Here is a 27,104-nt window from a genome sequence, read left to right on the forward strand (position 1 = left end):
GGGGCTGCAGGGCAGGCACCTAGGGATTGGGCCGGCCCTCTGCCACCCGGGAGTGGGCCTAAGCCAGCAGGTCGTTATCTCTCGAGGGGTCCCAGACTGTGAGAGGGCACAAGTGGGGCTGAAGGATACCCCCCTCCCCGCCAGTGCACAAATTTTTGTGCACCGGGCCTCTAGTCCTATCTAATAATAGACAAACATGGTAATTAACCGTACCTCCAACACGCTTCCCATTGGCTAATCAGGGCGATATGCAAATTAACTGCCAACCAAGATGGCGGCGGCAGCCGCGCAGCTGAAGCAAACAGGAGGTTTGCTTGCCCTGGTGATGGAGAAAGCCAAGGTTCCCATCCTGCTGTAGCCGGCTCTGAGCTCCTGAAGCAACAGCTCCAAAAGATACAATGTTTCAATTATAGGAGCTAAAAGATGGTGGTTAATTTGCATATACCAGCTGTGAGCGAAGACTGAGGACAACATGGAGGCCAAGCAGTACAGAAGGGAGCTAAGTAGAGGCCAGGAGGACAGAAACAGAGCCAAGGCTGCAGAGGTGGGAGGCGGGAGGTGGGAGGGCAATCCCAGCCACAGCGGCTGCAAGCGGGAGGGGCAGCAGCTTGGAGGGGAAGGGCCAGCGGCTGGGAGCAGGAGGGAAAGCCCAGCCACAGTGGCTGTGAGCGGGAGGGGCAGCAGCTTGGAGGGGAAGGGGCAGGGACTGGGAGTGGGAGAGAAAGCCTAGCCACAGTGGCCTAGCCCCAGAGACTGGGATCAGGAGGGCAAGCCCAGGCCCAGGGGATGGGAGTGGGAGGGCAAGCCCAACCACTGTGGCTGGGAGCCTAAGGGGCAGCAGCTTTGGGGGAGGGGCAGCAGCTGGGAAAGGGAGGGCAAGCCCAGCCCCAGCCCAGCCCCAGAGACTGGGATCAGGAGGTCAAGCCCAGCCCCAGGGGATGGGTGCGGGAGGGCAAGCCCAGCCCCAGCGACTGGGATCGGGAGGGCAAGCCCAACCACTGTGGCTGGTAGCATAAGGGGCAGCAGCTTGGAGTGGAAGGGGCAGCGGCTGGGAGTGGGAGGGCAAGACCAGCTGCAGGGGCTTGAAGTGGGAGCAAAGCCCACTTCAGCGAGTTTTGCTCCCTTCTCTGCTTTACTCCAGCCACATGAAGCCCTATTCTTGCAGGAATATTCCAGCAATGGGCCTCTAGTCCTATATAAAAAAAGGGTAATATGCAAATTGACCCTAACAGCAGAATGACTGGGAATGACTGGTCACTATGACACACACTGACCACCAGGGGGCAGACGCTCAATGCAGGAGATGCCCCCTGGTGGTCAGTGCACTCCCACAGGGGGAGCTTTGCTCAGCCACAAGCCAGGCTGATGGCTGCCAGCACAGTGGTGATGGCGGGAGCCTCTCCCGCCTCCTCAGCAGCGCTAAGGATGTCCGACTGCAGCTTAGGCCTGCTCCCTGCTGGCAAGTGGACATCCCCTAAGGCAGTGGTTCTCAACCTTCTTAATGCCATGACCCTTTAATACAGTTCTTCATGTTGTGATGACCCCCAACCATAAAATTATTTTCATTGCTACTTCATAACTGTAATTTTGCTACTGATATGAATTGTAATGTAAATATCTGATATGCAGGATGTATTTTCATTGTTACAACCTGAACATAATTAAAGCATAGTGATTAATCACAAAAACAATATGTAATTATATATTGTGCAATATTTATTTCTAATTACAAATAAATGAAATTTTGTCTTGAAGCATGGTGTAGCATGGGTAACAGTCTTAATATAACAACAGTAAACTACATTGCTACATTTTGCGACAGTATGCGTAAAAAGCCAACGTCAGTGCGAAGGTTGAGATTGCTTCTTTCTCACCAGATCAGAAATCTTTGCAAGAGCACAAAGAAGATCATCTTCCACAACAAGTCTACTTCTGTATTTAGACTTGATAACCAACAAATTGGAAAACCCTGTTTCACAAAGATATGTTGTTGGAAATGGAAGAAGAAGGTGCAACACAGTCTCAGACAGAACAGGATATGACTGCAAACACTTGATCCAGAATTTTGTAACTGGCATTGTAGAGAAATCAGTTCTCGCTGCATCATTGTTAATAAGTTCAATGAACTCCTCCTGTGCTGTCTCAGGAACATATTCAACTTTGACTGTGAATGGGCTTCTGGCAAGTGCAAATGGGGTGTCAGGTAGATTTGGAAAGTATGATAAAATTTCGTCTGCAAGCATGTGCAAGTGTTCTTTCACAGAAATTATCATCATAATCCTTTTTTCTGGTTCAATGTCATGTTCCTCAAAGAAAGCAGATAAGGTAGGCAACGTGTAAATTTTATGTTCACCCAATTTTTTTGGCCAAAGCTGAAGTTTCATTTGGAATGATCAGATCTTTTCAGACAAATCAAGGCATGTTGCATTTGGTCCTTGCAGTGATAAATTTAACTCATTCAAGATGGCAAAGATGTCAACCAAGTAAGCTATTTTCTGCAGTTACCTTTCATCACCGAAAAGTGCTTTGAACTGCAGTCTTGCTTTCTGATTAAAAACGTTTTGAGTTCATCACAAAGCTCAAAAACACGTTTTAAAATTTTTCCTCTCGACAACCATCTCACTTCAGTGTGAAATAGCAGAGCATTGTTTGGGGCATCCAACTTGTTGCACAGTTGTGAAAACAGTCAACTGTTTAAAGTGCTCACCTTTACAAAATTGACACAACTTATGACGCTTTTCATTACTTCTTGTAACTCTTGTGGCAGCATATTCATTGCTAATACTTGCTAATGAATCATACAGTGAGTTCCGATGACTTTTGGTGACTCATTCAGTACCAAATGTTGAAATCCAGGTCGACATCCTAGCATAGTTGGAGCACCATCTGTGCAAACACCACAAACCTTTTCCCAAGAGATCTTATGGTCTTTCAGAAATGAACCAACTGTGTCAAATACATCGCATGCTGTAGTTGTCGTTTCAAGAGGTTTGCAAAAAAGAAACTCATCTTTAAAGTCACCATCATTAATATACCTCACGTAAATCAGTAACTGTGAACAATTTGCAACGTCTGTAGATTCATCAAGCTGGATACTAATTATTGGAAATGGAGCAGATTTAATTTCCTGGATTACCTGATCAAGAATATCAGCAGACATGTCATCTATTCTTCTGTGGACAGTGTCGTTAGATAAGGAAATTGCACTCAATTCTGTAACAAATTTGTCTCCGATCATAACTCGAACAATGTCTTTGGCTGCTGGCAACAGTAAATCCTCAGCAATGGTGTGAGGTTTCATAGCTCTGGCGATTCTGAGTGCCACCAAATATGAAGCTTCAATGGCTGCTACATTTTGTTTGTGGTACTTGCCACCAGTGTCAAGTCTGGCTTTCTTGAGTCCATCAGCTTTGCATCTAAAATAGTTTGTATCCTTGTTGGCAAAGCTCCTATGCTTGCTATCAAAATGGCGTTTTAGTTTGTTTGGCTTCATAGATTCGGCTGATAGAACTTCACAACAAATAACACATTGTGGTTTCTCAATTCCTGCTGTAATTATTGAGGTAAAACCATACTGTAAAAAATCCTCACTATATTTTATTTTCTTAACGTTCTTCTCTACACGATCCATTGTCATGGGATGGTTTGCTTATGAAAATAATATATAACAATAGCTTTAATAATACAAAAGATGATACATGGCATAGTTCAGTCAATACAGTTCATTAAAGTTTCCTATGATTTACCATTCTGTGTTGTTTTTTAACATACCTGTTACTATCACAAGGGGGCAGTATTCACATCAACCACAGCTGAATATTAAAAGACCGATCAGCATCCAGATTAAGTTCCCATGGTACAGATATTTTTTTTTTTTGCAGTAGTTGATGATTTTACAGTACATGATTTTACATTTACCCAGTAATTATAATTTATGAAGTGTCGTTTAACCTCCAATACTGCTGCTTTCAACACAGCAGCTGCTTTCTACACAGTAGCTGCTCTCTACATATGTGTGACTGATCCGCATAAGTACATAATGGCGCCAACCCTGTCACATACATCTGTATTTGTATGGGGTGTATGTGATGAGGTTGGCGTGATGATGTCATCACGTTGGGTACTCGTATGTGGGCGTATCTGCATGTGGGCGGACCTGCCTGGAGACGGATAGAGGAGCGGTGTTTCGGTTCCTAAGACCATCGAAAATATGTGTTTTCCGATGGTCTTATGTGACCCCTGTGAAAGGGTTGTTTGACCCCCAAAGGGGTCGCGACCCACAGGTTGAGAACCGCTGCCCCAAGGGCTCCCAGGCTGCCAGAGGGATGTCTGTCTGCCAGCTTAGGCCCGCTCCCCCAGACCAGCAGTTGGACATCCCCTGAGGGGTCCCAGACTGCAAGAGGGCACAGGCCGGGCTAAGGAACCCCCCTGAGTGCACAAATTTTTGTGCACTGGGCCTCTAGTAGGATAATAAAAGCCTAATATGCTGTGTCCAGTCGTCCGGTTGGCCATTTAACCAATCAAAGCATAATATGCTAATGATATGCTAAGGCTGCTCAACCGCTCGCTATGATGTGCACTGACCACCAGGGGGCAGATGATCCAACTGGTAGGTTAGCTTGCTGCTGGGGTCTGGCTGATTGGAACTTAGCGAGATGGGCTGGACACACCCTGGAGCCCTCCCGTGGTCCCTGCCTGGCTGACCAACCTCCTGCATCCCTCCCCGGCCCCGATTGTGCACTGGTGCAGTACCTTGGTCTGGCTTGCACACTCTCACAATCTGGGACCCCTCAGGGGATGTCAGAGAGCCAGATTCAGGCTGATGGTAGAAAAACCAATCAATATGACATGCAGACGCTCAATGCAGGAGGGAGCACTGATCATCCAGAAGCTGGGCTCACTGCTGGTGAGTGCAGCGGTGGTGGTGGGAGCCTCTCCTGCCTCTGCATCAGTGCTAAGGATGTCCGACTGCTGGCTTAGGCGGAGAGAAGCCACCCGGGTCCTGGGTGCCTTGCTGGTGGCTGGAGGGAAGCCACATGGGTCCCGAGTGCCAGAGGGAAGCTGGTGCTGGCAGCCAGGGGAAGGAAGGCCTACTCAGAGTCCAGAGTGCTAACCATTACACCATGGAACCCCTTAGGAAGGCCTACTCTTGCATGAATTTTCATGCATCGGGCCTCTAGTGTTGAATTAGAGTGGTGAAAGCAGACATCCCTGTCTTGTTTCTGTTCTTAAGGGAAATGGTTTTTGTTTTTACCCATTCAGTATGATGTTGGCTGTAGGTTTGTCATATATGGCCTTTATTATGTTGAGGAACGATCTCTCTATTTCTACTTTGCTGACAGTTTTTATCAAAAAAGGGTGTTGGGTTTTGTTGAATGCTTTTTCTCTGTCAATTGATATGATCAGATTTTTTTGTCTTTCAATTTGTTTATATGATGTATCAAATGTATTGATTGGCAAATATTGCACTAGTTTTGAATCTGTGGAATAAATCCCACTTGGTCATAATGTCTGATCTTTTAATATATTGCTGGATCTCATTTGCTAATACTTTGTTGAAGATTTTAGCATTCATGTTTATCTAGGATATTCTATTTCTTTGTAGTGTCTCTGTCTGGTTTTGGTATTAGAGTAATGCTGGCCTTATACAGAGAGCTTGGAAGTGTTCCTTCCTCTTGGATTTTTTGGAATAATTTGAAGAGGATAGATGTTAGTTTTTGTTTGTTTTTTGAATGTTTGCTAAAACTCCACTGGGAAGCTGCCTGGTCCAGGGCTTTTGTTTACTGAGAGTTTTTTGATTAATGCTTCAATTTCATCAGTTATTATTGGCCTATTTAGGTTTTCTGGTTATTCCTGATTTAGTTCTGGAAGACTGTATTTTTCTAGGAATTTGTCCATTTTGTCCAGGTTGCCAAGCTTTTTGGCATATAGCTGTTCATAGTATTTTCTTACAATCCTTTGAATTTCTGTGGTGTCAATTGTTACTTCACCTCTTTCACTTTTAATTTTATTTATCTGGGTCCTCTCTCTTTGTTTCTTGATGAGGCTGGCTAAAGGTTCATCAATCTTATTTATCTCTTCAAAGAACCAGTTCTTGGTTTCATTGATTTTTTTGTGTTGTTCTTTTTGTGTCTATGTTATTTATTTCCACTCTGATCTTTACTATTTGCTTCCGTCTACTTTGGGCGATCCTTGTTGTTCACTTTCTAATTCTTTATATTTTACAGTTAGATAATTTATTAGAAATTTTTCTTGGTTTTTTTTGAGGTAGGCCAGTAGTGCTATGAACTTCCCTCTCAGGACTGCTTTTGTTGCGTCCCATAGATTTGGGATTGTTGTGTGTTTATTTTCATTTGTTTCAGGAAGCTTTTGATGTCTTCCTTGATCTCATTGGTAACCCATGCATTGTTTAATAGCTTGCTATTTAGCCTTTGTGTGTTTGAATTTTTTTAATTAAATCTTTATTGTTTAGTTTATTACATTTGTTCCTCTTTTTTCCCTCCATAACTCCCCTCCTCCCAGTTCCCACCCCACCCTCCGCCCTCACTCCCCACCCACTGTCCTCATCCATAGGTGCACAATTTTTGTCCAGTCTCTTCCTGCATCTCCCACTCCCCTTTCCCCCCCAAGAATAGTCAGTCCATTCCCTTTCTATGTCCCTGATTCTATTATAATCACCAGTTCATTCTGTTCATCAGATTATTTATTCACTTGATTCTTAGATTCACTTGTTGATAGATGCATATTTGTTGTTAATAATTTTTATCTTTACCTTTTTCTTCTTCTTCCTCTTCTTAAAGGATACCTTTCAGCATTTCATATAATACTGGTTTGGTGGTGATGAACTCCTTTAGCTTTTCCTTATCTGTGAAGCTCTTTATCTGACCTTCAATTCTGAATGATAGCTTTGCTGGATAAAGTAATCTTGGTTGTAGGTTCTTGGCATTCATCACTTTGAATATTTCTTGCCACTCCCTTCTGGCCTGCATAGTTTCTGTTGAGAAATCAGCTGACAGTCGTATGGGTATTCCCTTGTAGGTAACTGAGTTTCTTTCTCTTGCTGCTTTTAAGATTCTCTCTTTGTCTTTTGCTCTTGGCATTTTAATTATGATGTGTCTTGGTGTGGTCCTCTTTGGATTCCTTTTGTTTGGGGTTCTCTGTGCTTCCTGGACTTGTAAGTCTATTTCTTTCACCAGGTAGGGGAAGTTTTCTGTCATTATTTCTTCAAATAGGTTTTCAATATCTTGCTCTCTCTCTTCTTCTGGCACCCCTATAATTCGGATGTTGGTACGCTTGAGGCTGTCCCAGAGGCTCCTTACACTATCTTCGTATTTTCGGATTCTTTTTTCATTTTGCTTTTCTGGTTGGGTGTTTTTTGCTTCTTCGCATTTCAAATCTTTGACTTGATTCTTGCGCTCCTCTGGTCTGCTGTTGGGAGTCTGTATAATATTCTTTATTTCAGTCAGTGTATGCTTAATTTCTAGTTGGTCCTTTATCACAACATCGAGGGTCTCATTGGATTTCTTGAGGATCTCACTGTATTTATCAGCGGTCTCACCAGTCTTTTCGAGGGCCTTACTAAATTTATCGGCAGCTTCTAGACAGTTCTTGAGAGACCTTAAAAGTGTGGTTTTGAACTCTATATCCAGCATTTTGCTTTCCTCCATTTCTGTCATTTGTGTCCTGTTTCTTTGTCTCCGCATTTTTTATGCTTTCTTGGTGCACCCCTAGTGGTCTTTGTGCGCAGTCTTGTTGTAGCTAAGCCTTGGTTGTTGTAGGTAACACTGGGGGGGATTTGACCTCCAGGCCAACTGGCTGTGAGAATCAGCTGTGTCTGCAGTGGGAGAACTTCTGTCCTTTAGGGAGTTGCTAATCTAGCCTTTGCCTGAGGCTATCCAGCAAATGCCTCTGTGCAGGGCTTGGGCAGGGCAGGTCCCAGGGGATCAACAGGATGGGCGGAGTGAGCAGTTATGGCTGCTCTCAGTCCCATTTCCAGAGGCTCTGCCTCTCAGTGTCCCAGCAACCGCTGCAAGTACCTCGGAGAGAAAGCTGCCCTCGAGTTCCGACCGATGCCAGACAGTCCCGCTTCTCCCGTTTGAGTCTGGGTCCCCAGAGACTCGCCCGGAACTGGAGTTCAGAGCCTGAGACTCCCTCCCGATTGAAACTGACAATGGCGCCCTCAGCCACCAACCTGCTCCACACGCACCTCCGCACCTTTGTATTTTACTTCCTCACCACAGCTCCTCTGAGTCTCGGTATACTTTTCTCTTTCCTTCTAGTTGTAGAATTTCCACTCAGCCAGCCTTCCTGTGGTTCTGGATGATGTCCGTTCCGTCTTTTAGTTGTATTTTTGAAGTGGTTGTGAGAGACAGCAAACTCTGGTGTTTACCTATGCCGTCATCTTGGTTTCACCTCTGGATTCAGTCTTGAGTAGCCTAAGACAATCACCCACAGGTGGGGGAGAGGTTTTTCAACAGGGTGGGGCAATCACTTCTGCTTGCAGACTAATTGTTATTCTCTGTGAATATTTCTTTCTTCTCCGCATCCAGTGGGGCTGGAGCATGGTCCAGTTCCTGAGTAGGGGCTGCTGGGGATTGAGAAAATGAAAGAACGAGACAGACACAGAGATGGAAGGAAAAAGCTGGGGCCGGGTGGGACCACTGTCCTTTGATAGAGAGACAGGGACAGGGATCTGAATTTTTTAAGTGTTTTTATTGTAGTTGATTTCCAGTTTCATGTCATTGTAATTTGAGAAGATGCTTGATATGATTTCAGTCTTCCTGAATTTTTAGAGACTTCGTTTGTGTCCTAACATGTGGTTTGTCTTTGAGAATGACCCATGTGCACTTGAGAAGAATGTGTATTCTATAGACATGGAGTGGAATGTTCTCTAACTGTCAATTAATTCCATCTGATCTATTGTGTCATTTAGGATCACTGTTTCCTTGTTGGTTTTTATCTAGAAGCTCTATCCAGTGATGTCAGTGGGTGTTAAGTTCCCCTACTTTTATTGTATTGTTGTTGATCTTTTCCTTAAAGTCCTCTAGAAGTTTTTTTTTAATATATTTGCATGCTCCTTTATTAGGTGCATATATGTTTACCAGGGTTGTACCCTATTGTGGTTTGATCTCTTTAGTATTATGTAAAGATCTTCATTGTCTCTTATGGCCTTCATTTTGAAGTCTATTTTGTCAGATATGAGTATTGCTACTCAGCTTTTTTTTTTCATTTTCGCTTGCATTAATAAATTTTTCCATCCTTTCACTTTCATCCTGTGTAAGCCTTTTGTTCATAGTGAATGTCTTATAGACACCATATATATGGGCCATGTTTTCTTATACATTCAGCTACCCTATGTCTTTTGATTGGAGCATTTAAGCCCTTTATTTAAGGTTACTATTGAAAGGTACTTATTATTATTTTTAAAAATATTTTTATTGGTTTCAGAGAGGAAGAAAGAGGGAGAGAAAGAAACATCAATGATGACAGAGAACCATTGATTGGCTGCTCCCTCAATGCCCCCTACTGGGGATCTAGCCCACAATTCGGGCACATGACCTGACTGGGCATCCAACCATGACCTCTTGGTTCATAGGTCGACAATCAACCACTGAGACACTCCAGCCACACGAGAGGTACTTATTTATTGTATCTCTCAATAGTAACCTTAAATGTAAGCCCTTTACATTTTAATTTTTTAAAAGATATTTTTATTAATATTTTACAGAGAGGAAGGGAGAGGGATAGAGAGTCAGAAACATCAATGAGAGAGAAACATTGATGAGCTTCCCCCTGCATGCCCCCTACCGGGAGTCAAGCCCACAACCAAGGTACATGCCCTTGACCAGAATCAAACCTGGACCCTTCAGTCAGAGGCCCGACTCTCTATCCACTGAGCCAAACCAGTCATAGCCATATTTATTCTTTATGCATTTGTTCCACTCTTTCTTTCTATCTCTTCCTCTTATACCAGTTTAGCATTTCTTGCAATGCTGATTTGGCAGTAATAAATTCCTTTAGCCTTTTTTGTCTGAGAAGCTCTTTATTTCACCTTCAATTTTAAATGATAGCCTTGTTGGGTATACAACAAGGCAGTGTTGGGTTCAGTCTTTTGCTTTTCATTATTTTGTGTGGTTTATGCCACAACCTTCTGGCCTGAGGTATTTCTATTGAGAAATCAACTGGCAGTCTAATGGGAGATCCCTTGTAGGCAACTTTCTGTCTTTCTGTTGCTACTTTAAGATTCTTTCTTTGTCTTTACCATTTACAAGTTTAATTATGATGTGTCTAGGTGTGGGTCTTTTTCAGTTCATCTTGATTGGGACTCTATGTGCTTCCTGAACTTTTTTCTCTTGTTTAAAATATTTCATATAGTATTACATATGTTTCCAGTCGGCCCCATTAACGTCCCCGCATCTGCCCCCACTGCCTAGCACATGCCCTCACCCCACTAGTGTCTGTGTCTAATAGTTATGCTGATATGCATGCATACAGGTCTTTTGGTTGATCTCTTACCCCCTACCCCCTCCTTCCCACTGAAGTTTGACGGTCTATTTGATGCTTCTCTGTCTCGGTATCATTTGTTCATCAGTTTATGTTGTTCATTATATTCCACAAATGAGTGAGATCATGTCATATTTATCTTTCTCCGACTGGCTTATTTTGCTTAGCATAATGCTCTCCTGGTCCATCCATGCTGTTACAAATGGTAAGAATTCTTTCTTTTTTAAAACAGCTTACTATTCCATTGTGTAGATATACCACAGTTTTTTAATCCACTAATCTGCTAATGGGCACTTAGGCTGTTTCCAAATCTTAGCTATTGTAAATTGTGCTGCTATGAACATAGGGGTGCATATATCCTTTCTGATTGGTGTTTCTAGTTTCTTGGGATATATTCCTAGAAGTGGGATTGCTGAATCAAATGGGAGTTCCATTTTTTGGGGGGGGGAAGGGGGGAGGAAGGAGAGGGAGGTCAGAGAGAGAGGGAACCCAAGATTTCCATTCATCCATTTTTAATTTTTTGAGAAAACTCCATACTGTTTTCCACAATGGCTGCATCAGCCTGCATTCCCACCAGCAGTGCATGAGGGTTCCTTTTTCTCCACACCCTCACCAGCACTTATCATTTGTTGATTTGTTGATGATAGCCATTCTGACATGTATGAGATGGTATCTCGTTGTTTTGATTTGCATCTCTCAGATGATTAGTGACTTAGAGTATGTTTTCATAAGTCTCTTGGACTTCTGTATGTCCCCTTTTGAAAATTCACTATTTAAGTCCTTTGCCCATTTTTGACTGGACTGTTTATTTTCTTTTTGTTAAGATGTATGAGTTCCCTATATATTTTGGAGATTAGTTCTTGTTCGGATATAACATTGGCAAATATGTTTTCCCATGCAGTGGGATTTCTTGTTGTTTTGTTGATGGTTTCTTTTGCTGTGCATAAGCTTTTATTTTGATGTAGTCCCATTTGTTTATTTTCTCCTTAGTTTCTATTGTGTCAGTAAAGATATTGCTACCACATATGTCTGATATTTTGCTGCCCATGGATTCTTCTAAGATTTTTAAGGTTTCCCATCTTATGTTTAAGTCCTTTATCCATTTTGAGTTTATTTTTGTGTATGGTGAAATTTGATGGTCTAGTTTCATATTTTTGCATGTATCTGACCAATTTTTCCAACACCAGGTTTTTCTCATTAATTTTGGTTTCTGAAATCTAAATTTTCTTCTCACCTCCCAACTCATTCAGGGTTAATGTTGGGGTGGGAGCCACAGCCCATTGGGAGCTCCTGATGAAACCTACTACAGGGGCCACTTCTAGTCCACCCTCTAGCTCAGATTCACTACCTTGCAGATCCACTCTGCACTCCGACCTCAGTCTTATTATTTGGGGTCTTTCCTTGCCACTGACCAGAAGGAATTCTTGTCCACACTTTGGACACATTAGCTCAAGCCTCTCAAAGGTAGCCTGAGAGAGGGATAGTCAGGGCCTGAAGCACCTGGGAATGGCTTGAATTACAAGGAAGAACAAAGACTTCTGAGCTCTCTCAAGAGATTTGGGTAAAATTCCTATTCTTCTGTTTATTACGCATGTGACCAGACAAGTTACTTAACCATGCTAGGCCTTGGGTCCAGATCTGTAAAGAGACCAAACCTAGATAAAAGTACTGAGCATTGAGGCTTGTTCCAGGCATCAGGGAAGTAGAGCTGTGATTTGGCAGATCTGCAGAGTGGACGGGAGATGTATTTTCTTTCACTGAGTTAGGGGTGCCCAAGTAACTCCATCAAGGGGCAAGCACTCACATCACTCCATGCTCCACAAAGAAGCATGGCTGTTGATGAACAGGCAGAGGTCACTATGAGAAGGATCCAGCATAAGGGCTACCATGGATTGAAAGGAAAGTGGCCATTCTAGGGAGAGTGGGTGGCCAATGCTCCAAATATGAACTGACCAAATGTTGACCAGCCCCATAACTGAGGTTACCATCAGAGAAGGAATGCTTTTCTTCCTACTTCCCGACACTGCTGAGCTGGAAATAAAATCTCTGCATGTGGGGTATAGGGCAACCTTTTTGTGAGTGTGTGCCAAAACCAGCAAAATCTCTGACTCAAAATTCTTCTGCATGCCAACCCTAATTTTTTGAGAACATGTTACGCCTATTTGATATCTCTTAAGCTGTATGTATGTGAAGAACCTTGAAGAAATAAAATTCATTCGAGCGACAAAAACACACTATATGATGATGAAAAATACATTTATTTTTTAATGTATACATGTACACTGATAGTCGGACAGAAAACTTTATGACTCTGTTTGATATTAACAGTGGGACTTTTGCTGCCAAGAGAAACATAGAAATTTATTCCCCTTTCGTTAGTACCGGTGGGCAAAGTGAGAGAGAAGGTTTCATTTTTATAGAGTGAAATTTTGAATAAGTAGGTGAGGCGGTTGTCTTGTCAACGAAAACCCGTTGTGTCTAAGGCTGAAACCAAAACACTGATTGGATCTAGGAAGGCAGGGAGAATTAAGGCAGATGCATAGAAATTGCTCTTCCCCTCTCTCGTCAATTCATGTCTGTGGTCTTTAAGATAACTTGTTATGTAAAATTATTTCTTTATCTAAGATGCACCTACACTGAATTTATCTGAAAAATAAAAAAGTCGATATTAAGAAAAAAATTGTAAATGGAAGATTATAAGAGAGGGTTTCGCATGCCTGCAAAAGTTACTGGCGTGCCATGTTTGGCACACGTGCCAGGAGTTGCCCACCCCTGGTATAGGGCATAGAGCCAGCAAGATTCTGGTGACTGTGTGCATGTGACTTCACCTGTTCTCACCTACTGGTGAGGGTCTGGACTATTTGGATGACAACAGGATTGGAAAGAATTTGCACAGAATACCTGATGGCACTTTGGACACTGCAACAACTGGGGGATGCTCCCACATTGTCAAGGGTGGGGAGCTGTGTTTGTGAGGCCCTTGTGAGAGTTCTGCTAACTAGTTAAGAGTCTATGACCCAATTTGTCTGGTATGAGACCCAGGCACCAGGGGTTTCTCAGATATTGCCAGGTGATCCTGATGTGCAGCCAGGGTTGAGAATGGCTAGGTCCGAAGGAGACATGGGAAATCTGCATTGGTTGCTTCCGGGAAGGGAAGGAGAAGCATGGAATCAGCAAAAAGAAACTTTAATTTTACTTTAAAACTGAAGCAAAAATGACTATATGTTAGGATTTGTAGTTCTGGAAGGTGAGACCACAGGTATTTATTATGTTATTCTCAATTTTTCTCTATTTCTTTATGTTTATAAAAAATTTTAAAGATAAAAAATAAGCTTGTTTGTGAACATGTGTCATTTTGATAAACACAAGAATAATAAAAAAACATTGTTGGTTTTGTTTTATAGAGACAAAGGAAATACTAGTAAACAAACAGAGGCTTCAGATTTGTAACTGTTGAAAACTCAAAAAAGAAAAAAAAAAAAGAGTCTATAACCCAGACATGTTTGCAGGGGGCAGCTTAGGACATAGCTTATGGATTCAGTGCTGGATCAGCAAGTACTGGGTTAGCTAACCCTCAATCACTGCAGGCTATGGCAAATCCACAGGAGATGGTGGGCCTGGTCCCTGGAGACTTGTGGAGGACAAGGCTATTGGTATGGAGGGATTGGCTAAGAGCTGGTTCCTAGAGCAAAGCTCTGAAAACTGCTGGCTGGGACCCTGAACAGTCTACTTCAAATAGAGCCTCTGTGACTTTTGGGCCTGGAAGATTCTTCTTCATCCCCAACTCAGAGTCCATCTCTAGGAGGACTCTGTTCCCATTATATTGGCCATCAGTGCCCTATAGGTCCTAGGGCATGCCATTTCCTTCACAGGTGAGGCCCTGGCCTCTGAGTCTGTCAGCTCTTCTGGAAGTCTCCCTGAGGAGAATGACTCATCTCCAGATGGCCAGCCAGCCAGCCACTCATTGTCTTAGTACGTATTTCTCCACCTCAGTCCAGGGAGAAGGGAGACCTTCCTGTATTGAGGAGCTTGGAGCCCAATGGGGTGGGGTTGGTGTGTGGCTCTGATAGATCAGAAACAGGAGCAGGAAGTTGTTAAATTATTTTTATTTTGTCAGTCCTAGAGCAGGCCTAGGGTGGACAGGAGAGCTCAGAGATGGACAGATTTAGGAGAATGCAGAGCCCATTGGCACTAAAGCAGGCATGCTTGTGGGTGAGGACTTGAGAGGGGCACCATGTGGTCTGTCACAGAGCCCTGAGGGAAATCAGCAGCAGAGGGAAGGTCTGTGAAAACACAAGGGTTGTGCAGCTCCTGGGCTTGTGAACAGTGCCCAGAGAATTAAAGTCATCCAAAGCAGGAGGTTTGCTCTGAGGAGGAGCAGAAGAAGGATCAGGATTTGGTGAGGCTTCCTGCTTCTCACTGATCCAGCTGGAGAAGTAGGTGAGTCTGGTGAAGACGCTGGGGCTTATGGGCTGGTGGCAAGCCAAGCTCCAGCTGGACAGTCCCATCAGAAACCAGGTATTGTTCAGCTTGCAGACAAGGGGGCCTCCAGAATCTCCCTGAGGAAAAAGAGGGCATACGTTGTTTAGGCAGTGTGAAGAGACTAACCCTTGTCCTCCACTAGAGTGGAGTTTAGGAGGCCTGTATCAAGATGGGGTTATACTTAAGTTGTTCTAATCAGAATCACTTGGGCAATTTGAAAAGTCCAAACACAGGGTCCCACTACAGACCTCCTGGATAAAAAAAAAAAATCTAGGGTGGGGCCTGGAGCCTATTTCACAAAGTTTCAGAAGAGACCCTGAGCATCCCTCCATACTGGCAGTCATCCTATATAATAAAGAGGCAATATGCAAATTGACCCTTACTCCCTCACAAGATGGCTGCCTATGACCAGGCCAGCAGGGGGCTTAGTGAAGGACGACCAAATGACTGAACAAGCAGGCTGCGCGGGGCAACCAGGCCCACAGGGGGGTTAGTGAGGGATGACCAAACAACTGAACAAGCAGACTGTGTGGGGTGACCAGGCTGGCGGGGGGGCTGTGAGGGGCAACCAGGCCAGCAGAGGGGGGAAGTTGGGGGCAACTAGGCTGGCAGGCGGGGCAGTAAGAGGTGACCAGGATGGCAGGGGGGTGCAGTTGGGGGCAATTAGGCTGGCTGGGGGGGGCAGTTGAGGGCAACCAGGCCGACAGGGGGGCAGTTAGGGGTGACCAGGCTGGCGGGGGGGGGGGGGCAGTTAGGAGAGACCAGGCCAGCAGGGAGGGGGAAGTTGGGGGCAACCTGGCCAGCAACAGGGGGCAGTTAGGGGTGACCAGGCAGGCAGGCAGGTGAGCAATTAGGAGCCAGCAGTCCAGGATTGTGAAAGAGATGTCCGAGGGATGATCTAGGGATAGGGTCTAAACCAGCAGTTGGACATCCCCGAAGGGTCCCGGATTGGGGAGGGTGTAGGCTGGGCTGAGGGGACCCCCATCCCGTGCACAAATTTTGTGTACCAGGCCTCTAGTAGACCTATAAGAATGCACATGGAGCCCAGCTGGTGTGGCTCAGTGGTTGAGCAACAACCTGAACCAGGAGGTCAAGATTCAATTCCTGGTCAGGGCACATGCCTGCATTGCGGGCTCGATTCCCAGTGTGAGGTGTGCAGGAGGCAGCCAATCAATGATTCTCTCTCATCATTGATGTTTCTATCTCTCTCTCCTCCCTTCCTCTCTGATATCAATAAAAAATACTATATATATATGTATATATATATATGAATGCTCATGGAGACCTCTGGCAGCCCTCTTGCCCTTCCCAGCTCTATGTGGGAGAAGGTATCATCTGAGGTTCCAAGGGGAAGTTTATGGCAGGCCTGGGGGCCTGGCCTGCAGACCTCTGGCTAAATCCTCAGCCAGGTACTGAACCCACCTGTGCCTTTGATTTTGCCTTATTAAGGTCTCTAGTTTTTCCTCAATTTCTTAGTTGAGCTTCTTTAGAAAATGCTAATCTGTTAGATATGCTCAGAGGAAAAGAGGGGATGCCCATGCCCAGGCGGGAGGGTGGTTGGAATTGCAGGACAGCCTAAGACAGCGGTTCTCAACCTGTGGGTCGTGACCCCTTTGGCGGTCGAACGACCCTTTCACAGGGGTTGCCTAAGACCATCCTGCATATCAGATATTTACATTACGATTCATAACAGTAGCAACATTACAGTTATGAAGTAGCAACGAAAATAATTTAATGGTTGGGTCACAACATGAGGAATTATATTTAAAGGGTCAGAAGGTTGAGAACCACTGGCCTTCTAGAAGAATTCTGGGGGCTCAAGTGCAAGACTTCAAGGCAGGTGGCATAATGCTTTTATCTTATAGGCCAAAAAGTGGGAACCAAAGAAACACAGTACCCCTCCAGCCTTCTGTTGAATAAACATGACTGAGCACCCTGTATACACAGGACATAGAGAGGTGGCATACAACACAGACACAGACAATATATCACATATATTCAGATGCAAGATGTGGAACAAAAGCATCCAGTGGATAGAAAAGGGCTGCTCTAACTGGGCCATCAGAGAGCTTCTCTGAACTAAGACTGGAGGACTGAGCAAGGCCTGGCTCTGCGAGGTGCAGGCAGAGGTAGCCACTGTACTTGGTGTGGGGGAGGTTGAGCAGTGGAAGGGCCAGCCCTCATGAGTGGTGTGTGTGTGTGTGTGTGTGTGTGTGTGTGTGTGTGTGTGTGTGTAGAGAACACTAAATGACACTCAGCAGGGAAGTGATGTGACCTGATACAGATTCTAAAAGAATGGTAGGATGGTTCTGAGACTGGGTGAGCACAGCCAGTAGCAGGGCATGAATCAGCAGAGGGAGACCAGTCAGGACACTACTGTAGCAGAAAGGTTTATGGAGACAGACAAGAAATGGTTAGGCCCAGGACTGGCAATATCTAACCCTTTATCTCCATCTAAAAAAACAAAAATGGAGCAATACAAGAAGCCAGAATGAGTGCTGAGTGGTGGCTCCTTGGTGTGTGGAGGTCAGAAAGAGGAGGAGAGCATGAGACACAGGAAGAGCCACCCTTGAAGTCGGAGGGAAGCACTAAGGTATGCTGCTGAGCACCACAGGGGAAGGAGGTCTGATGTTGGATAGCAGCACTATGAGAGAGAGAGAGAGAGGGGCACAAAAGCTTCATGGGATGGGCTGAGGTGAGAAGGAGAAATGTGGAAGCAAGAGAGGGCAAGTGCCAACAGCCCTGTGGTGAGCCCTGCTGGGACAGTGGTCTGAGAATCAGGACAGTGGGCAGGGGGTTGGGGGAGGAGAGAAGATGCACATAAGGTGTTTTAAGGTGGGAATCATGGCAGTATATATCTGAACTGTTTGAAGATGGCCAGGGAGAGAGAGAAAGAGCTGGAAAGAAGGTGCAAGAGAGGGAGAGAAGACTGTAGGAGGAAGCCTGTAGTGGCCACAGTTCCAAAGGAGGGCATGGCTTCTCCAAGTTTGACTGTGGTCTCACTACCTTGCATTGGACTATCTACTTCCCTCTCTGAGCCTCAGTTTCTCCACCATAAAATAGAAAGATTGCACAGAATGAGAGAAGACATTCATAATACATAAATCCATAATAGCCAATTCAATAGGAAAGACAGAAGATCCCATAGAACTAATGGCAAAAAACTTGAATATATACTGTACAAAAAGGCAATACACATATAAAAAATGCTTATCTTCATCATTCAACAGAGAACTGCAAATTAAAAATCACGTGCAATGTTTAAAATGAAAATTGTGGACCACATAAAGTACTGGTGGCAATGTAGAGCAACCTGAACTTTTACCTGTTGTAGGAGTCTAATTGGTACACACAGGTTGGAAATCTGCCCTACAGCATTTATGAGAGGAACATGTACCTATTATATGGCTCAGTAATTCTGCTCCCAGGTTATACCCAACCAAAGTGTGAACCCATGTGCACCAATATACATGCACTAGGATGTTCACAGAGTGCTATTTGTAATGGTCTCATGTGGAAACTACCTAAATGCCACCAACACTAGAATGGATAAATAAAGTGATACTATATTCACACAGTGGAACACTATTCAGCAATAAGATAATATAAACTACACACAAGATGAATAAATCTTACAAACATAACACTGACTGAAAGAGACCCAATGAGAATGTGTCCTGTATGATTCCATGTATAGAAGTCCTGACCCTATTTTATGGTGCTTAAGAAGCCAGGCCAGGGTTAGCTGGGGGGAGTTAATGACAAGATAGGGGTATAAGGAGGACCCTTTGGGTGCTGGTTCCAGGAGTGTATCAGTTTCTAAAATGCATCAGATGGCACACTTATAAATGGTGCCCTTTCCTATGAATGCTGTACTTCAACAAAGCTCTTTTAAAAAATGAAGAAAACAGATGGAGTGGACTCTATAGTGGCTTCTGTCCTTTGGCTCTGACACTTCTAACTGGGGTGGGTAAGAAATAAAAAACCAGAGGCTGAGGAGAGAAAGAGAGAGAGGGAGGGAGAGAGAGAGAGAGAGAGAGAGAGAGAGAGAGAGAGAGAGAGAGAACAGATGCCACAGAAGAGGAGAGATAGCCCCGACTGAAGATATGGAGCTGGTCTTACTTACTCGGCAGATGGACTTTCCAGTAATGAGGTCCCCGGCACACAGCATATCCTCATGTAGAGAGTATTTACTGGTGTTTGGCGATTGGAAATAAATTTTACAGACCTCGTTGTCTATGATGCCAACCTCTCCCTCCTGCAGTTGTGAAGGTGGAGGCAGGAACTCTGCAGGGGAGTGATAGTTTGGTCAGATATGAGGTGGAGCCTGGGGGAGAAGCCAGCTGCCTCTCTAACCTGTCTGCTGAAGAAGAGGTCACCATTCTGGCGAAGAGGATTGAGGAAGCCTCTCAGAGGATGTGTAAAGAGCGGGGGCGGGGGGGGGGGGGGAGGGCGCGGAAATGTTCAAGGCAGACAAGAGAGCAAAAGTGAGCAGCATACAGTTGGAAGGACCAGGATGGAGGTCAGTGTGGTTGTTATGGGGGTGAAAAAAATTAGGCACAGTCATAGCAGGATCCAGGGCAAGCAAGGCCTCCTCACCAGGTTGTGAAGTTTAGATTTCATTCTAATCATACTGGGAAACCACTGAAGGGTCTACTTAGATTTTAAGAACAATTAATCTGGCTGCTATGTGGGCCCAGAAGTAGAGGCACAGAGGGTGGAAGCTATGAGTCCTGGCTTGGTCAAGAAGTAGCAGTGATATACCTAGCAGATGCTAGATGGGGTTAGGTGGTATGACAAATAAAACATGGCCTTGCCTCAAGGAGCATCTGGTTTGTGGACACCTTTCCTGTAGATTCTATTTCCAGATACTGCTCACAGATCTGACCTGGTGTTCTCATGAGGCAGCACAGTGTTACAGTGACCGAGCACTCCTATGGAGTATGAGTTGTGTACGGCCCTCACATGTTCTCAGGGGCAGCCCAGACCAGCAACTGTAGTCTGGGGGTGGATGGAGTGGAGGGAGAAAGACAATTGAGTCCCTCTTTGATGGCAGCTGCTCCCTGTCCTGGTGGCAGCTCACTTCACTTCATTCCCCAACTCCCATCCTCTGACCAGCTTGGAGAATCTTGTTTGGTATGCCAGTGGTTCTTAATGAGTCCATCCCAGGAGGGTGTCTTTGGAAATGTTGGAAGTGGACAGGAGCAGGGATACTGACACTGGCCTGCACAGCAAAGAAAGTCCTGTCCCCAATGCCTTCATGAGATGTTCTGCCAAATTTACATCCTATTTTTTCACTCAATGTTATGTTTAAAACAAAAGCATTCATCCCTGTGCAAAAATCTTTGCCCAACACTTCTCTTTTCTCCATCTAAAAATATACAAGCCCAGCAAGCAGGCAGAATGGGCAACTTTTACTTCAGTTAGAATAAAGAGAAGTGAAGTTCACAGAGGTAAAAGCTATAAATGTCCAATTCCACCACCCATACCAGAGAGCAGGCCTGCTTCATTTCCTGACTGCTGCCCAAGTACCTTCTGTGGCAGTAGGATGACAAGAGGTGTTTGACAAAGCAAGCTCTGAAGGAGCCTGACCCAAGGAGGACCTGGGAGTCAGGGTGGAATCCTGAATGGCTCAAGTCGAAAAACACCCCAAGTTCCTGCTTCCAAAAGTTAGAGATACTCAGATTTTTTTTGAACAGCGAACTAAAGAAAACTTGAAGTTTTAGGACATGCTGTAGGGCCCCATGGTGGCCACTACACCCCCCTCCTCCTCAGCCTCACTCTCCTCATCTCCCCTATCCTACTCACCTTCCTCAGTGATCATTCCCCAGCCAGTTATCCAGCAAGAGGTATGAGGTGGCAACGTTGCATTAGGCTCTGGGAGGCAGGCAGGGAGGACATGGGAAGTAAAATTCACAGACCAATGTAGTTGCAATAATGCGATGTCACTCCCCATGATGTAGCGCTTATTAAAATCATCGTGGACGATGACTCGATATACCGTCATCTGCAGGCTGTGCTCGGTGGGATGCTGTAGCTTATGGTACCCTAGCAGGATCTTGTAGTCTGATGGCTCATGGGACCTATTGTGGAGAGGCTCCATTATCACCCATCTCCTCTGGGTGCTGGACCAGCACCCTTACTCTGACTGCTTTCCTCACCCCCTGGTTAGTAATTAGATCCCACCATTATTCCAGTGGTCTCTTTCTCCTCCCTTCCTAACATTCTCTTGAGGTGGTTTGATTGCTGTCCACAGCCTCAGGACATTTATCCTTTGAAAGTTACTGATGGCTTTCCCAGCATGTCCCAGAATCAAAGGAGCAGAGAATCTTAGTGCTGGAAACATGAAGTTATACCCCTTCATTTTTGAGGAGAGGAGACTTGGCTCATTCCCAACTTTGACCAGAACCCTTGTAAGGTCCAATACCCAGGAGTGAGTCTCAAAGACCCCATTTCCCATCCTAGAATGATTCATCCTCTTTCTTCCCAGTCCACACACACACCAATTTCTCTAAAGGCTGATCCCCATCTGGTGACAGGCACTCAACAAGTTTTTGTGGAGCCAATAGAGGAGTGTGTGGTGTCCTGCTTGTGTTGTCCCCTACCCAGACTCCCCATGCCTGAATCCTTCTTCCATAAGGCCCAACATCTGATGAGATCTACAGCACCTCTCTTGACACTTGCTCAGCATCTACCCTCTCACACATTATGGACTCTCTACCCTGTATCACAGTAGTTGGACTGTGTCTTACTTTTCTTATAGGATGAGAAGTTTCAAGTGGAGCCTTGCATCTCTACATCACCCACAGTGGGCTTCACATGGGGCCTGGCACCCATGTGTGCTGAATAAATGAATAGAAGTGGGGTCTCAAAGCCAGCTGACACCAACAGCCTTGTCTTCCTGACATGGAGCATGATGACTTTATCACTCCCTCTGGGCACAAAATAAACCCAGGATACACCTGAGGAGTAGTCCACTCTCCTAACTGCACCCATCTCCCGGGACAGAGACCATCTTCTTTATTCCTCACTCTGGTCTGTGAGGACAATGGTGACAACAGCTATTCTTAGGCACATAGTTCTACAGAGGTGAAAGAAAGAGCTGAGTTCTAGTTAGGTGTGCAGAGTCTTAGCACACCTCTAGAGAGGAATTGCCAAGTGTGCAAGTAGTCAGGACCCAGGGAAGTTTCAGGCAGTTGTGCTGGAGCCAGCCTTCAGACAAGAGGGCAAAATACTTGTTCACAATGGGCCCTGACTGATGCTCCCCACCCCCAGCCTTGGTACTGTCACTCTGACTTACAGCATGAAGCCTGTGCCAGGATGTGGCAAGGGACACTACACACCAACTACCATTTGCACAAGAGGAAACTGAGGCACATTGGAATCTTATGGGGCTATCTAGAGCTGGGCAACATATAGAAACCAGAGTCCACCTTGAGTTGAAACAGGATTTAGATTGCTAAAGTTTAGGAAAAATAAAGAATGAACTGGAGGCAATTATTTTGGAACTAAAGTCTGTTTTCCAGTATTTACTGATAATCATAATTAGAGCCAATTTCCATTTAGCTACTTAAAAATAATGTATCTGAGACAACCACACCATCTTGGTATATGTTATCACAATATGAAGATGGGGGTGAAAAGAACATCCCCGTGAGGAGAGATGAGGCAATTATCCTCTGTCCTAGGAGAAATGACTCAAGACAGTCAGAAGACTAGAGTCAGGTGGTGAACAGTGATGGTATTCCAGGTAGAGAGGACTGCAACAGCACCCAGAGACACCTGGTGGCAGCAAACTATCCCAGAACAAAGCCTAGAAGAAAAAAAAAGCTGCAACCTCCTTTACCCTCTTCTTTTCTGGCCATTTTGTGCTCCTTCCCTCCCCACCCCCCAGCAGCTGCACCCCTGTGGGAAGACTCACTTTTGGAAACAGTGGGCAGCTGAGATCACCCAGAAGGCACTGATGAGGGCTGCTCCACAGATGTGCTTGCCATGGTAGAGCAGGCTGGCCTGCCATGGCCACCGCTGGTCAGATGCATTCTTGCCACCAAAGATCTTCCCAGTCACCACGGGCCTCCCACACACTGTGGAGATAGTCCCAGTCTTGAGGCACAGCCTTGCTGCCTCCATAAACCCAGGGTGAAGAGACATGGCCTATGTGACAAAGGCCACCTGGCTTCACTGGAGATGACAGCATTAAGGAAGCAGCTTGTGGGTCTGGAGGAGGGGGCAAAGGAGGAGGGGGGGCAGCCAGGTAGGTACAGATCAGAATAGCAGTGAGGAGGTCCAGGCTGGGCAGTAGCATTTCCCCAGGTCCTTCCCCAGACCAATTTCACTTAACTAATACACAACTGTTTGAAGTCCCAGAAACTGAGGACTTACAGAGGGATGCTGTTTGCTCAGGGCTACTGATAATGACCTGTTTGCACACCTCCCACCTCAGTACAATATTCTAGGGAGCCTGAGGCCAAATGATACATACTTTGCTTGATAATCCCCCTCTTGAAGTAGCACTTCCCATTCTTAAAATGAAGAGGCTGTGGGGGGCTGACAGAGACAGGCTAGTGCAGGACCTCTACTCCTGGCCTAGGATACTGAAATCTAGTGGGAAAGAGCTGCAGGACAGAAGGGGCACCTTGGTCTCCCCTGCCTCTCCCTCCATGGCCCCACCGCGTATGTTCCGCAGAAACCCAGGGACCTTAGAGCCCAACCCCCTTGGCTGCTGTTGAGGGTGGGACATGTCAAAGTGGACGACCTGGGATCCCTTGCCCTAGTTGCCCACTCACCAGCCCCGGCCTGAGTGGTCCTCGTGGGCTGGGCGGTGGTCCCCGCAGATTGGGCGGTAGTACCCGCAGATTGGGCGGTGGTCCCCGCAGATTGGGCGTGCAGTAGTAGTGGGCACAGCCAGAGAAGGGCCACAGCTAGGGCGTAGGCTGCCCACCAGCCTGGAACTGCACCCCCCACCCCAGCGTTCGCCATCAGATGGAGCGGACAGCACCTTGGCCACCACGCAAGGGCAGCTGGGAAACCGCCTCCTGGGGGTCGGTGGAGTGCACTGATCTGGACTCAGATGGCCTTGCGCCACATCGGAAGCTGCAGAAGCTGGTGTCAGGTCCAAGAAGGCAGTCCGCACTGGGAGTCCCCAGGCTAATAGGGGAAGCAGAAGGTACATAGGTTTCCTCTACCCACAGGACCCCAGTTTGATGACAGAGTCATCAGGAAGTTATGAGGTAAACCTAGGAATATGCACTAGTTCATCAGAGGTCAGTTGCTTACATAATGTCACCAAATGGCCCCTCTACATGGAGGGCAAGAAGAGATGGAAGAAATAAGTAGACTACTCCAGATAGATAGGTGGCAGGTTTAATAAACAAGGCAACGTATTTGACAACCAGAAGACTCACTTCCACCTGCCAGAATCTATATAGAGAATATACCTAGGCTCAGTCAAATATACCATCCAGGTTGTCTCAACAATACCTATCTCTCTCACGGTTGCATCCTTGGAACAGCTCCCACTGTGGGAACAGTTGGCTGAGTGCACAGTCCAAGGACAACAAGTGCCAACTTGTTTTCAAGATCTGATGTAGTCATCTATACCATCTTCTATGACTAGGTCAGGCCCATGAAGGGTAATAATATCTCTTTCTGAAACTCACTAGTGCAATACAGCATGACGTAATCAAGGAGAGGATATCTCTTCATACAAGTGTCTCCTCAACTCAGCAGCAGGAACTTATGGGTCAAGGGGAAGCGGGGTCCAACCTCTGTCCTCTAATAACTAGTATCCTTCCTAAATGCAAGATTATTCACTATATCTCAAGGTTCCCAAGTCTCTACCTATTACAGTATCAACACAAAATACAAATTCTCATCTGTTGGTGGAGGTCATCAATAGGACATGACCTCCAGTTGATCACTGAGCTGGACTTCAGCAATTGAAGGTTCCTTACCCCTCCCCTGTCCTTGGACTGTGCACTCAGCCCACTGTTCCCACAGTGGGAGCTGTTCCAAGGATGCAACCGTGAGAGAGATAGGTATTGTTGAGACAACCTGGATGGTATATTTGACTGAGCCTAGGTATATTCTCTATATAAATTCTGGCAGGTGGAAGTGAGTCTTCTGGTTGTCAAATACATTGCCTTGTTTATTAAACCTGCCACCTATCTATCTGGAGTAGTCTACTTATTTCTTCCATCTTTTCTTGCCCTCCATGTAGAGGGGCCAGTTTGTGAACCAACATCATCATCTAAATCTAAATATCATTATCTCATCACCTCAAAGTCCAAGATCTCATCATCTAACTCCTCAAAGTCAGGTGAGAATGAGTTTCCTAGTGATAACTATTTATTTTTTTAAAACATATTTTTTCTTGATTTCATAGAGGAAGGGAGAGGGAGAAAGAGATAGAAACATCAATGATGAGAGAGGATCATTGATCGGCTGCCTCCTGCACGCCCCCAACTGGGTATCGAGCCTGCAACCCAGGCATGTGCCCTTGACCAGAATCAAACCTGGGACCCTTCAGTCCACAGGCCGACGCTCTATTCACCGAGCCAAAACAACTTACTAGGCGATAACTATTTAAATACAGCTTTTAAGCACAATTCGTCCTCATCTATAGACCCATGATACTGAAGAAACTACCCACCCAACATTCCCAGCACACAGTGGAGGGACAGGCATGGGTCACAGACATTTCTGTTTAAAAAGGAGTGGTGGTGGATGGAAAGTAAAAGGAGTTACTGGTTCTTAAGTGTATACATGTATATATGAACAAAACTAATTCTCTCTGTGTGTCCAGATTTCATTTTAAGTTTCATGCTGTGATCTTTGTGACCAACTTCACTGTCCTTAGCAAACCTTCTAGTTGATGTTGATCTGTGTTCCTTAAAATGTAGCCTTAAATATTTTTTTTAGAAACAGCCAGAATGGCCTGACAACTGAGATAAATATCAAACTGGTAAGAGTATCAATTAGGTAAGAGTATCAATTATAAGCAATCATTTATCATAAGACCACCAGGAGGGATGCCCCCTGAAACTATTGCATTCTTTGTCTCTTTGTCTTGTCAATCATTATACCTGAGTTATACTATAAAAGAAGTACTGTAATTGGAGTCTGGTAGTGAATAATAACTTAAGAAAAATTGCTGGGTTGTCAGTCCACTCTGGCCCAATCTTCCTGTAAGTAAATTACCTTGTAATTCTGTTATTTTCTATGAAGTTGCTTGCTTCATCTTTTGGTCTGAAGATACCTTCTTGTTATGGTGACCATTAGACTTTTGCCCCACAGTCGACAATAAGTTTTAATGTCTTTCTTTTTATTTTTTGTTAATCCTCACCCAAGGATATTTTTTTCCATTGATTTTTAGAGAGAGTGGAAGGGAGGGGGAGAGAGAGAGACAGAAACATCAATGTGAGAGAGACATATTGATTGGTTGCCTCCTGCATGCACCCAGTCCTGGGGTCAGGGATTAAGCCTGTAATCAAGGTACGTGCCCTTGACTGGAATTGAACCATTACCCTTGAGTCCGTAGACACTCTAACCACTGAGAAAAACTGGCCAGGGCCGTTTTAATATCTTTCTAGGCAAACTTGATTAGATCTTAAGGCCTGGGGATGAAATTCTCTGCCACCTGGGAGAATCCAAGATGGCAGCAGAGTATGTTCAAGTTACACTCATCTCCTCCCAGAACCAACCTGGAATTATAACTAAAATATAGACTAATCAACCTGAATAGTCAAATGAAGATGAGCTGAGTTGTACTTTTATCACCAAGGATTTATAGAAGAAGCCACATTTTGATTGGTAGGAAGGGTGGAGATGCAAAAAGGGCTGGCCCTGCACCCACATGCAGCAGCTGAGAATCTGGAGGGATATCTTAGCTGCAAAGGTTTACTCCTGAGAAGCTTGGGGTTTTAACCCCACAGCAGGTTCCCCAGCCCAGAACATCAGAGCCTGGAGGAGGCGCTCACATAACATTTGGCTGTGAAAATCAGCATGGATTCTGTCTGCCAGAGAGAGACAAATTCTGCTAGAAACCCTCCTGCCTTCTTAAAGGGCCAGTGCACAAAACCTCATTGGTAGCCACTCACCTTGGGTTCTGAAAAAGGGGG

General features: G+C 45.2%; 1 protein-coding gene and 1 pseudogene across 1 annotated transcript; both read right to left on the minus strand.

Annotated features, from left to right (window-relative positions):
• Nucleotides 1–1,841: 1,841 nt before the first annotated feature.
• On the minus strand, nt 1,842–4,030 carry LOC139006262 (zinc finger BED domain-containing protein 5-like; annotated as a pseudogene).
• A 10,717-nt stretch (nt 4,031–14,747) lies between these two features.
• Nucleotides 14,748–23,964, minus strand: LOC139005135 (serine protease 40-like). Its single transcript, XM_070407503.1, has 5 exons — nt 23,776–23,964; nt 22,907–23,088; nt 20,794–21,068; nt 19,112–19,272; nt 14,748–15,062 (listed from the first exon to the last, which is right to left on the minus strand). The coding sequence occupies exons 1-5, from the start codon at nt 23,962–23,964 to the stop codon at nt 14,748–14,750; spliced, it is 1,122 nt and encodes a 373-aa protein (XP_070263604.1).
• Nucleotides 23,965–27,104: the final 3,140 nt, after the last annotated feature.

This window comes from Myotis yumanensis, unplaced genomic scaffold (assembly GCF_028538775.1).
Source record: "Myotis yumanensis isolate MYYU_CA2020_CCGP unplaced genomic scaffold, mMyoYum1.0.hap1 SCAF_3, whole genome shotgun sequence".
Taxonomy (NCBI): Eukaryota; Metazoa; Chordata; class Mammalia; order Chiroptera; family Vespertilionidae; genus Myotis; species Myotis yumanensis.

What these genes read in the sequence shown, in the direction of transcription:
- LOC139005135 (XM_070407503.1), bottom strand. Translation starts at nt 23,964, where the DNA reads ATGGCGAACGCTGGGGTGGGGGGTGCAGTTCCAGGCTGGTGGGCAGCC. An exon ending in CGAGGACCACTCAGGCCGGG is followed by an intron (nt 23,089 to 23,775) that starts GCTGGTGAGTGG and finishes CTGTGCCTCAAG; the next exon opens with ACTGGGACTATCTCCACAGT. An exon ending in CTGGAAAGTCCATCTGCCGA is followed by an intron (nt 15,063 to 19,111) that starts GTAAGTAAGACC and finishes CTTTTTCCTCAG; the next exon opens with GGAGATTCTGGAGGCCCCCT.